Source organism: Lethenteron reissneri, chromosome 64 (assembly GCF_015708825.2).
Source record: "Lethenteron reissneri isolate LAM-NWPU_2019-01 chromosome 64, ASM1570882v1, whole genome shotgun sequence".
In the NCBI taxonomy this organism is placed as follows: domain Eukaryota; kingdom Metazoa; phylum Chordata; class Hyperoartia; order Petromyzontiformes; family Petromyzontidae; genus Lethenteron; species Lethenteron reissneri.
This window is the reverse complement of record NC_083842.1, coordinates 1241112-1254072: the sequence shown is the minus strand read 5'-3', so window position 1 is coordinate 1254072 and position 12961 is coordinate 1241112. Positions and strand designations below refer to the sequence as shown.

The 12961-nt window shown below is 47.9% G+C and overlaps 1 protein-coding gene across 1 annotated transcript in view; it reads right to left on the bottom strand.

The window, feature by feature from the left end:
* LOC133359281 (uncharacterized) overlaps nt 1-12961 on the bottom strand; it is a 74025-nt gene that overhangs the window by 46770 nt on the left and 14294 nt on the right. The window contains exons 2-4 of the mRNA XM_061577771.1: nt 11321-11531; nt 5436-5575; nt 1227-1283 (exon numbers count right to left, since the gene is read on the bottom strand). Coding sequence (XP_061433755.1) covers nt 1227-1283; nt 5436-5552 — 174 coding nt within the window. The 5' untranslated portion in view covers nt 5553-5575; nt 11321-11531. The remainder of the gene's footprint in view (nt 1-1226; nt 1284-5435; nt 5576-11320; nt 11532-12961) is intronic.

Below are 12961 nucleotides of genomic sequence, written 5' to 3'. Positions count from 1 at the left end.
CCCTGACACAACACCCCCTGACACAACACCCCCTGACACAACACCCCCGACACAACACCCCCCTGACACAACACCCCCTGACACAACACCCCCTGACACAACACCCCCTGACACAAGACCCCCTGACACAACACCCCCTGGCACGACACCCCCTGACACAGGTGGGCATGGAGCACTTGAGCCACAAGAGTCAAGGGAGGGAGTGGGAGCTCGAAGTCACGTGGTCTCCCTTCCACCAGAGTCCACGATGAGCGGGGCGGACGAGGAGGTGGGGAGGTCGGGACGGGAAAGAGAGGGGCAGAGACCCTCGGTGGTCAAGCGGCAGCGGAATGAGGAGTGGTGGAAGGCCACCTGCTCAGCCCACCAGCCGCGTGTGGGTCAACTCGTCTGTTAGGGGGTTCGCTGTCCCCCCTTCCCCCTCTCCCTGGCTTTTCCTCAGCCTGCTGCTGATTCCTCCCTCTCCCTTCCCCCTCCCCCTCCCCATGTGAATCTTCCTCTCCCCCCTAACGCGAGCTCCCCACTTGGCTGGGGCAGGGGGCCTCTTCCCCCCCCCCTCCCCCTGCCGTGTGGTGCCGTGACGTCACAATGGTTTACCGCCGACGTTCTGTAGCCCGTTACTGGGACGTCTCGGCGTGTTGCATCGCGGTCGCGTTTTGTTGTCGTAAAGAAAATTCGTCGTCTGAGAATTGTAGCTGGCAGTGTGCACATGGACGTGTGTAGGCCGTGTCGTCAATCCACTGCTGAATGAGGGCTTCCTCACGCCGTGCAGGTTGGGGGGGTAATTTGACCATACTTCACCACACTGGTCATTGTGGGTTCATGAAAGTAAGCAGTATAGACATGGGAGTATTTATAGCACGATAATACTTCTGCATTGCCCTCTCCTCCCACAATGCAGCTCCAAGAAATTTGTATTATTATTTAATTTGTCGATGTTTAGCTCCACGGCTGTTTATCAATACAAGGAGCGTGGGATCCCACTGGCCACGTCCGGGTGTAACGACGCAAGACTGCCGTGTAAGGAGCGCAGCGTGGAAGCGTGGGGCGCGGCGTGGACGCGTGGGGCGCAGCGCTGCAGTGAGTGCGGTGTCACGTCACTCTACGAGCGGCAGGCCGGGCGTCTCGCTCGTCGCATCGCCCCCCATGCACCGCGCGCCACGCGGCACTGCCGGAGCGCCGTGCGCGGTGCCATGCTGGAGCCGAGGGGTCCCTGGGAGCCGCCTCACCTCGGGGAGGATTTCCTGCAGCGCCTCTTCATCCAGCTCGGCTCCCGGCTGCAGCGTCTGGGGGCAAAGCAGGGACGGGTCATCCTCTCACTCTGGTGCAGTGATACAGCACGCTGCACTGTGCACGTGTGGCAATACAGCACGCTGCACGGTGCTGGTGTGGTGATACAACACGCTGCACGGTGCAGGTGTGGTGATACAGCATGTTGCACGGTGCAGCTGTGGTGATACAGCATGCTTCATGGTGCTGGTGTGGTGATACAACACGCTGCACGGTGCAGATGTGGTGAACAGAATGCTGCACTGTGCAGCTGTGGTTATACAACACGCTGCACGGTGCAGGTGTGGTGATACAGCATGCTGCATGGTGCAGGTGTGGTGATACAGCACGCTGCATGGTGCAGGTGTGGTGATACAGCATGCTGCATGGTGCAGGTGTGGTGATACAGCACGCTGCATGGTGCAGGTGTGGTGATACAGCATGCTGCATGGTGCAGGTGTGGTGATACAGCATGCTGCATGGTGCAGGTGTGCCGCAGCGGTGCCAGCTCAGAGCTGTGATCTCTGAGCCACCCAAAAGACAAAGATCCCCCGTATAGCCTTAACAGACTGTTGGGGCAGTCGTTAAGCCATGAGAGGAGCCGCTCATTGCTGCTGTGAGCCGGCTGCCCTCTCAGCCACACGGCGCTCTCCACGCCGCTCCCAGAGGACCCCGCAGGGGCTGCCCAACCACTGTGCGTGGACTCTCGCCGGTTCCTACGGCAGGGAGCTTCACTCGACGCGGAGACCGCGAGCGGTGCCGCCGCCTGCGCCAGTGAGAGTGCGACGAGGGCTGCGTGGTGAGCGGGGCAGGGCCCTGCTACGCTGTGTGCAGTGCGGTGCAGGACTCTGCCAGGCAGTGCCGGACGCTTCACGAGAGACTTGGCGCTACTACACCGCTGCTCTCCAGAACGCTCTCCTCTGCGTTACTAATCACAGCCCCTATACACACGGGGTGTGGGTAATCTAGAAATCATGAATAGCCTTCATGGAAGGTCTGTAATAAATCCGGTAAACATTAGAACTCTCTCCAGGAATCCTATAATAAGACCCGTGAAAAGTTTGACCATTTAGAAGCTATTGCAGATAAATAAAATATAAAGTGAACAGAATCAGAATATTTTTTCAGAAATATAATTTATCTATACTGGAGGAATCCTATGAGCTAAAAAAGCTTTTTTGACAGATGTCCAATAGTCCAGAGCAAAAAGTGTATCTGCCTGTGTTTAAAAAATATATACATTTTCCTAAATAGGCACGGACCACACGGTACGAACCAATAGGCACTGACGAAACAGTGATGAATAAACGGTGCTGATAAAACGGCGCAAACCATACAGCACCGAGTGGAAGAGGCCACCCCGTGCCCTGAACGGTGCCTGGGCCATGGTGAGAGAGGTGACACCTGCGCCTGCACTGCAGGTGATACACAGTGGAGAGAGGAGATGCATGTAGAGGGAGGGAGAGGTAGAAGTGCGGACAAAGGAATAAAAAAAGAGGCAAAGCGAGATAGATTGGGATATCGACGATATATAAAAGGGAAATTTGTGCATGTGTGTGTGTCTGTTCGAAATGCTTAGCATACTTCTCAACATGCTACAAACTTAAAATTTGCCATGTGGGTAGCTTCCATATGGGGGGGGGGGGGGAATAATGGATGTAATATACTATTAAATTCCGTGCGAATAACGGGTACACCTGCTAGTACAGTTTCAAGAAGCAAGAGAAAGGTGGAGAGATCTGCCTGGGATGGACGGATGGTCAGGTCCAAAGGACGTGTGGGTTGCTAGTTATATTATAAAACAAATACACAGACTTGTAATGCACAGTTTTTGTTCCCCCTCAGAATGATTTAGAGGTGAATCAGAAGGCACCCAGAAACGGTGCAAATAATTTTCCAAGCTCTATGGTTCTATATTGACTCAATATATTGATTTAGTGTGCTGATCTTAAAGGTGCATTGAAAAATGTTGATACTCCGACTGATGCTCCTACTGTTGTGGAGTAACTCATGCAGCCAGCTATGGCTGCAGAGTTTGGTAGTACATGTTGTTTACGTCATTTATTGTGAAAATTCGGTCACAGTTCCTAAGACCACTGTTTCATAGCTTTTATGGCTTTATTTTGGTGATTTTCGAAAAGTTTTTTGGTTTGGCCATGTTTGTTTGTTGTAGTACAGAGTTAGACTGATGGCATTAATCTAAGTTGTCTTGTGGTTGTTGTTGTTTGACTTGCATCCCACTGGGATTTTTGCACACAGTGTTGGTGTACGGTGATTTTTCTGCAATATTTTGCTGTCTTTTCTTGGATTTTCTGTTTGCACATAGTCACTATAAGATGTATTCTTGTTCATGTTTTTGTTTTTTGTTTGTTGCGGTTGCACCCGATTCAAGAGCCGAATGGCTCACAGGACTATACCTAATACATAAACTTGAACTTGAATTAATGATGTATATATGTGGGTAGAAAACGGGGTACCCAGAGAACGCCCATGCGTGCAAGGATGGAGATGAATCCATTTGCTGTACTGCCATCATACCCTGCCATTATGCACTTTATTTTTATTCTTATTTTTCTATCTATGTGACTTTACCGAAAGAATCAAATCATATGAATTCCTGCAGTCACGAAAGTTTTAAGTCAAAAATCTACATGAAAGTTAATTTATGAAATATTGAAAACAATATTCAATTATTGGTAACCGCGTAGTTTTCCCTGGTGTTATGCAGCAAACAGAGAACAACCCTGTACTACCTTTAAATACAACTAAATTAGTTATCCCCCCCCCCCCCGAAGGATTGTAACCTTATCGTCGTGGTGGGGTTTGTGTCTTAAAATTACACTCAGAGTTATGTCGCCTGGAGTCTTATACTCCTGGTATGGTCTCCCTTGGTGAACAGGGCTGCAGGGAGGTTCCAGACAAATAACGGTTCAAAAGAAATCCCCTAATGAATGGTTAAAAATACTAAAATCTGAAAACCTCGCCTAGACAAGGGATACCGGGACACACCCCTGGAGCCAGGCCTGGGGTGATGTTCGCCGGTAAAAACCTGGTGGCTGGGTGAGCCACATAACCCGGTTGGCACTGTCCTGGGGGCCCACCATCCGCAGGAGAAAGGGTAAGGGGCAGGTGCGATGCCAATATGGCAGGGAGAGGGATGGTCTCAGACGGACTGGACCTTGGCGGTGGACACGAGCTATTGGGAACACTCTCTCTGATTAGGAACCAGGCTACAGTCTACATTAGTGTTTTTTTATTCACTTTATTTTTTATAATTATTTTTCTATCTACGTGACTTTACCGAAAGAACCAAAGAATATGAATTACTCATGAAAGTTTTAAGTCAAAATTTAAACAAAAAATAATCAAGGCAATGTCATACCACGTCAAGTCTCTGTCTGGTCCCAAGTCAGGCGTTACAATGTGTGTTTTCATGCGGCGAGTTCAATCCGGGCACGGTTTATGAGAGGAGCATGAATGGTCAGTGGCTCAATGCCTCATCCGTGTGACTCGGCACAGCAGTGATTGGGCAGTAGATGATGTGTCAAGGAGACTTATCATGGGACCTTTTTGTCCAGTACCATATGATGAAAAATAAGAATAGTTTTTACCCTTTCTGGCAATAAAACAAGTACTCTTTGGTTCTTTCGGTAAAGTCATGTAGGTAGAAAAATAATAGATCACGACGTTTCGATCGCAACACAAGCAATCGTCATCAGGTGGGACCACCACAGCAAGAAAAAACTTTACCGAAAGAACCAAAGAGTATGAATTCCTGCAGTCACGAAAGCTTCAAATCAAGAATAAAACAAGTGTTACGATGTTCAAAAAATGAGAAGAGTAAAAAAGCCGTTCAGCGTTCTCTCGTCTGAAAATGGTGAGACTAGGCCCTAAAGAAGTATGTCTCTGGTGTAGGCCAGGCAGTTTCAAAGACAATGCCATCTATTATCAGAGCATGTTTTGTTTGCATGTTCACCACAAGTACGTGTAGTTAATGCAGACGTGATTCCTTGCATAAGGTATCTATTTGAAGTAGACTTGTTGCTGGAATGATGCTATAATGTTGCTGTAATACTGCTGTAATGCACCCTGGAGTTGTTTTCTGGCACAGTATAAACGTGATTCTTAAATAATTTGTGTTTGTTAGAAACTTAAGTTGCTAGCCACACCTTCCTGCGGATGCCAGCTGTGATGGAGATCATGGTGAGAATCTGCACCAGTCTCGCAGCTGGGCACAGGATGTTCTCCAGTGGTGTGTAGTTCTTGTATGAGGGCCGGTTCACCATGTCCGTCAGCAGGGAGATGGCGCCTATTTGGATGACACGAAGGGGACTTGTAATCGTCTTATTAGAACACTATCGTACCTTTTCAATAAACAGACAATGTGCCTTAAAATGTACAGTAAAACCTTGCCCATCGTGGAGGTTACATTCTTTTAAAATAGCCACAATCGGAAAATCAATGATCCTCAAACTCAAAGACAAATGGGAAAACTAGAATTTGGTTGATGGTTCATAATACAACACCCCCACCTTTAATTTGATGTTACCGGACATCAACCCAAACATTACACAGCAAGTATGTTGAATGTAGTGTTAAACATAAATTGTACAGTGCAGTTAACGGGTTGTGTAAGACATATTTGCATTTTTTGTGGAGAGACTGATAGATGAGACTTCTCTCCACAATGACACTAATGATTATTTTGTGTGATGTATAATATAATTTAGTATCAAACTAGGGCCCATATATAACAGAGTCCAATAACTATTCCACTGTACAACACCATGGATTCAAGCAGGCCTGACTCTGCTGATGATTATTTTGTCATGTGCTTATGTTTATTTATTTGTTCGTTTCTCAGTCTGTTTGTCCTGGTGAGGATCGCGGGTGCTTATTTTAGATGTGGATGAAACCCAACTGAACGACCCAACCAGAACACATTGTGGCCTCTGATACTTTGACCAATTGACACGATGCGTATGAATTATAAAAAGCTTTATCCTTTCTGGTGTAAATAGAGGCGTTAAGATATTCCAACACCAAACGGACACTGATGACAAGGCATCGAGTCTGCATCACCCCACATACTTGTGGAAAGAAATGCAAATATCCTTTGATAATATTTATACTGTCGTTGAAACTGATTGGCCTGCACCAGAGACAGCCTCTGTATGGCAATATCTCGCCAGTGCTAGACCAAAGGCTGCCAAACGGCAACCAGTACAAGGACGATGCAAATACCAAATCATTAATAGTTCAGGTTAAGCAGTTATAGCTGCCCATACAGGTCACCACACGTTAATGGGCATTACCTGTACGCAGACAGTAACAGATACTGCTATTCTATTGCATGCAAACAACAGGATGTACAAGAACAATGTGCATGCATGTTGATGCATAATGTATGTTGATTACCATATAAATAACCCAAACGGCAATGGATAGCCATTGTAATTTATCTGCATTCATTAATCCCCCCCCTTCGCAAGTGGAGTGATCACAAGTGACGTCATCACATCACTCCCTATATTTAAGTAACGAAACAGGAGAATGTCTCCACGAATCTGATTAAGCTAGTTGTAATTACTGGCGAAACGTCGTACTCAGATTGTAAATGTTGTGGATTTGCTCTCCAACACATGGGTGTGCTGTACTAGTAACGAATTGGCACGTTCTGTTTACGTCACAAACCTTACTAATTGGCTGTGTCTTGTGTTGACGGGCTTATATTTACGCGATCAAACCCAATAAACCTATATTATGCATTTATAGCTTTGAGGACTCTTCATCAACACCATCGTTATAATGATCATCTTCATTATCGCCATCATCATAATTCTACTATGATTGTCCCAAAACAGTGGAACACAGAGTGAGTTCTGACAGTGAGTCGCCCCGACATCTTGAGAGGATCCCATAGCTATGACATAAGATGAATAATACGACTCAGCCATTTTTCTTTTACCAGGTGAAGCCCACTGAGCTATTAGCTCTTTAACACGTAGGCTTTCGCGACAAATATTATTCATAATAAACGTTTTTGGGTTAGATCGCGTTATTTATAAATTGTTCGTAACCCTCCACCACCCGACACGGCCAATCAGTAAAAAAGTGTCACGTTGACAAAAGACTAAATAGTTCACTACTTTAGCCGACCGGTGTGTTGAAGAGTGAATCCACAACATTGACAGTTTTTGAGTACGACGTTTCGCTGGTAATTACATCCAGCATCATCGGGCAATTTGCCAGAATAGTGAAGCCCTCCACTTGCTCCCGGTCTTAAATAGAGCAGCAGGGTGCCGTCATCATTAAACTCATTCAGGTGCAGTGATTTGAGGCGGAGGGGGGTATTGTATACTAAATTAGTAATCAGTCAATTGTTATGATAAGTAATGAGTTGTAGATTAGTAATTAGTTGTAATGTGTGTTATTTCATAACTGAACCCAATTACTACAACCAAGTTGCTTATCAAGTGGAAATTTATGGCAGCCAAATACTCTAAACGCATGTTTCTACATGTGGAGGGAAAAACTGGAGGAACCGGAGGAAAATCCACGTGACTACAGGCAGAACATGCAAACTCCAAATACACATCAGGCGTCAGGGTTGGGATCGAACCCACGATCTCCTGCATACCAGGCGAGGGAGATAACATTTTGCCACCATAGCACCCCAAATACAGTTCATGCATACCCACTTAGTCCAGTGCACACTACAATACAGTATATCATATTTAATGCAATACACGATGCAGTAATATAATACCCACAATGCAGTACGCAACATATTAAATACAACCCAGTTAATGCAATATACAACACATTCCTGCGGAGGGAGCTGGTAGGAACGTTGGGTTGCTCGGTCAATGGGCAGGGTCAACGGCGGCGTGGTGTATTCCGCAAATATGCCCGACTGTGAGGACGGGCACAAGCCGGCGTGAGTAGGTTAAACGTTGAGTTTTATAAGGGCACCATGGGGGGACCAGCCCCTCCCCACCCAGCCCCACCCCGCCCTCCCACCCCCCACCCAGCCCCACCCTGCCCACCCAGCCCCTCCCCACCCTCCCCACCCAGCCCCTCCCCACCCAGCCCCTCCCCACCCTCCCTTCCCCACCCAGCCCCACCCTCCCCACCCAGCCCCTCCCCACCCAGCCCCTCCCCTCCCCACCCAGCCCCTCCCCACCCAGCCCCTCCCCTCCCCACCCAGCCCCACCCTCCCCACCCTCCAATCCCCACCCAGCCCTCCCCATCCAGCCCCTCCCTGCACGACGGACGGACACAATAATCCCCTGTGGGCTGGTGTAACCAGGAGGTTCCTACCAGTATAATGCAGTACAGTACATAATCCCCACTTAATGGCACACAATGCAGTACATCAATTCCAGGTGGGAGCCTAAAGGAGTGAGAACCTGAAGGGGTGAGAACCTGAACAGTTTATAGGATTAACAGGTGAGAGCCTGAACATCTGAGAGCCTGGACAGGTGAGAGTCTGGACAGGTGAGAGCCTGAAGAGGTGAGACTGAGCAGGTGAGAACCTGGAAATGTAAAAGCCTGAACACGTGAGAGTCGAGAGCAGGTGAGAGTCTGGAGCTGTCTCTCGAAGGTGAACTATGGTGCTGGATGTTGGCTCTGTGCTGTGGGAGAAAGTTCCAGGTGGCCGGTGCGGCTACGATGAAACGCCACTCAGCCACGGCAGTCCTGGCTCTGGGTATGATGAGTGCGTTGTGAGATCCATGTACAGTATGTTGAACTTCATTCGCATCGTACATAGCCAACCGTGCTTATCGGAGGTTCTGGGGAAAGACAACAAACTAGACACAAGAAGCGATTCAACTTGTGACCGCCGTAGGACGTGGCGCTTTGCTGTGGTCAGGGGAGTGAGGAATCGAGAAAGAGAGAGAGGTGGCATAGCGGAAGACCTTGAGAGACAGAGAGAGCTCCACGGCTCAGGGCATCCACCGCGTGCTGTGCCCCTGACGTAATGGGGAGAGCAGTGCCCGGCGTGCGGCGCAGCCACGGAAGCCGTTTGGCCGCGTCTCATGCTGTGGACGGCGCCGTTCTGAAGGCGCTGTGGTTTGCCGAGTGCGCCATTTACTCGCGCAGCGAAAACATTGGGGGCGAACGTGACTGTTTATATCTCTCTGTATCCCTTTTCATAGGTACATCTCTGCATCTTTTTATGTGTCTATATCTCTCTATGTATCCCTACCTCTGTGTCTGTCGGTCTCTATGTCTGTATTTGTCTCTCTATCTCTGTCTCTTTGTGTCTGGACGTCTTTCTGTATAACTCTTTGTGTCTATACTAGATGCATCCCTATTTTTGTGTCTGTCTCTATATGTTTGTCACTGTCTTCTTCTGTCTATCTCTGTCTATCTCATCTCTGTCTGCCTGTGGCTCTCTTTGTTACTTGTCTTTGTCTGTCAACCTCTCTGTATCTCTCTCTATCTTTCTCTATCTCTGTGTCACTGTGTGTCTGTGTATTTCTCGGTATCTTGCTCTTTGTCTATCTATTTTTCTCTCTTTGCCACTAACTCAGTGTGTCTATCTCCCACTGTGCTGGTATCTGTGTCCACCCCTCTATCTTGCTGTATATGTGTCTTTCTCCATATCTCTGTGTCTATCTGTTCTCTTTCTGTATCTATCTCTTTGTCCCTCGGTGTATATCTCTGCATCTATAAATATATTTGCATGTCTATCTCTTTGCCTTTGTATCTGTATTGCTGTGTCGGCCTCTAACTTTATGTCTCTGTGTCGCTCTATCTCTGCCACTATCTCTTTGTCTCTGTATCTCTCTGAGTCCCACTGTCTGTGTGTGTCTGTATCTCTGTTTCTTTGTCTGTATCTCTCTATGTATCCCTATATCTGTGGCTGTATCTCTCTTTCTCTTTGTCTCAATCTATCTCTGTGTCTCTCTGTCTATTTATCACTCTCTGTGTTTGAATCTCTATGCATGCATGTGGCACTTCTTTCGCACCGTACGTATCCAAACGTGCTAATCGCTGCCTGCATCTCTCTCTGTATTTCTTTCTGTGCCTCTGTCTCTCTGTGTTTATATCTCTCTCTGCATCTCTATCTGTATCTGTGTGTGTCTTGTTGTGGCTCTCTCTGCATCTGTATCTCTCTTGGTCTCTTCCTCTCTGTGTCTATCTTTCTCTGTGCCTCTCTGTGTCTATTTCTCTGTATCTCTTTATCTGTCTCCATCTTTCTCAGTCTCTATGTTTTTAACTCTGTGTGTGTCTGTATCTCTCTGAATGTATCTGTGTCTATCTCTATCCATCTCCCTGTGTCTGTATCTCTCAATATCTGTCTGTTTATCTGTCTCTCTGTGTCACTATCTGTCTCTCTGTGTGCCTCTTATCTCTCTGTGGTCTATCTCAATCCATGTCGGTATCTATTTCTCTCTGTCTGTATCTCTTTATCTGTGTATGTATCTCTATCTGTGTCTGTAATTCCGTCATTCTATATCTGCATTTATCCCTGTGTATGTATCTCTCTGATCTCACTCAGTGTCTATATCTCTGGCTTTGTCTCTCTCTGTCTCACTCTGTGTCTCTATCTCAAACTGTATATCTCTCTATCTGTGTCTCTATCTCTCTCTGTCTGTATCTATCTCTGTGTGTGTCTCTCTCTGTATCTCTCTGTGTCTGTATCTCTCTGTCTGTGTACCTTTCTGTGTCTCTTTCATTCTCTGTCAGCATTCGTCTCTGGCTCTTACTATCACCACACCCATCTGGTGGACTATCACCCCTCTGGTGTAGAAGACGCCGGCAATGAGGCCAATGCCGGCACGTTCCACTGTCTCAATGAGTGCCCCTGCACGCGTCCCCACCTGCGCCTGTGCGGTCAAACAGCACAGCGCGTTTCTCCTCTTGGGCATCAATAAATTATTCGTGCAGGCGGGGCTGACCCATAGCAGTATCCTACCGTAAGCACATTCATGGAAATGAATCGCCCTCTCTCAGCATCGCCTACGGGTGGCCCGAGGAGGACAAATGGTGCCCGACATCCCGTTACCTGGCGCTGGGTGCTCACGGATGAGCTGACACTCACTTTGAGCATTGCAGATGATGTCCAGATCCTGCTCCTCAGCAACCGTCACGAGAGCGGCCAGGGCCGTGAGCTTGCAGGGCGCGTCGGGCACGTCCAGGTAGCAGGCCAGCACGTCCGCCGCCTTCTCCTGCCTGAAGCACTGCTTCAGCTCCGGCACTATGACCAGATTGGCCAGCGTTGTGACTGCAAACCGCAGTGTGTTCCTCGACTCCTAAAACAGATCGCCACTGTTTTAACTTTCAAAAGCGTGGCTTGATAACAGGCAAGGCATTCACAATGACGAACCACAAACAGCGTCCTCCACAACGAAAATGCAGAACGTCGCCCACGACACAGGGCAGCCATTACTGTAAACACCACACGAAAGACAAAGATCCCCCGTAAAGCCTTAACAGACTTGTGAGGCAAGTGCTGTTAGCGAGCGGAGCCTATGAAGGCCGGCACGGCGCACGAGGGGGTGGGTGGCCAGCACCAGCCCCGGCCGCCTTTGTCTCCCTTGTGGTGATGCTGACACACCGCACCGGATACTTATTTGAGGCTGAGTCGACCTAGAGGAGGCCCAGGACCGGTTCAGATAATCGTCACTGGCCGTGAGTATGAATCAAACCTGGGTCCCTGGGTTCGTGGTGCAGTGAGCTAACTGCTGCACCACCACTCCAAACTCTTACATACACACTCACACTCATCCAGATACAAACACAGCCACTATCTCACACACACTCACACACTCACTCAGACATTCACTCTCACGCACTGTTAAGCACTCACTGACTCACTCTCACTCAAACTCATACTCTCTTACTCTTTCACGAACTCACATAAACTCACTATCACAAACTCACCAAGTCACACTCACAATAGCACACGCTCGCTCATTAACTTAAAATTCACCAACTCACTCACACTAACCATTCACTACCCAATATCTCACACTCACTCTCTCATTCACTATCCCTCACTAACTCAATCTAATACACTCACCTAATAACTCACTGACTCACACTAACACTCACTCACTAATTCACACACTCTCAATCGCTCACTCTCATTCACTCTCACTCATTTGCACACACAGTCACTCACTGTCTCTCACTCACAGTCACTCGCTCATTCTCACTCACACACTCGCGACAGGTGCTAGTAAAGTACTGATTCTTGGTGCTGTATGGCTAAGTAACTGACTACTACAGTATTTGATGCTAGATGGGACGGTAAATTATACTTGGTACTACATGAGATAGTAACTGACTGATACTTGGTAATCTATGGCTGATTAACTAACGCACACTCACCAAACTCTAACTCACTGGCACTCATTTAAGGATTCACCCTCTCACTCACTCTCCACTCATTCACTAAATCACACAACCACTCATTCTCACTCATTCACACTCTCAGTCACCCACTCTCATTCACTCTCAATCAGTTGAACGCACGGACACTCACCGTCACTAACTCACTGTCACTCACTCACTGTCACTCACTGTCACTCACTCACTGTCACTCACTGTCACTCACTCACAGTCACTCACTGTCACTCACTCACTGTCACTCACTGTCACTCACCGTCACTCACTCACTGTCACTCGCTGTCACTCACTCGCTGTCACTCACCGTCACTCACTGTCACTCACTGTCACT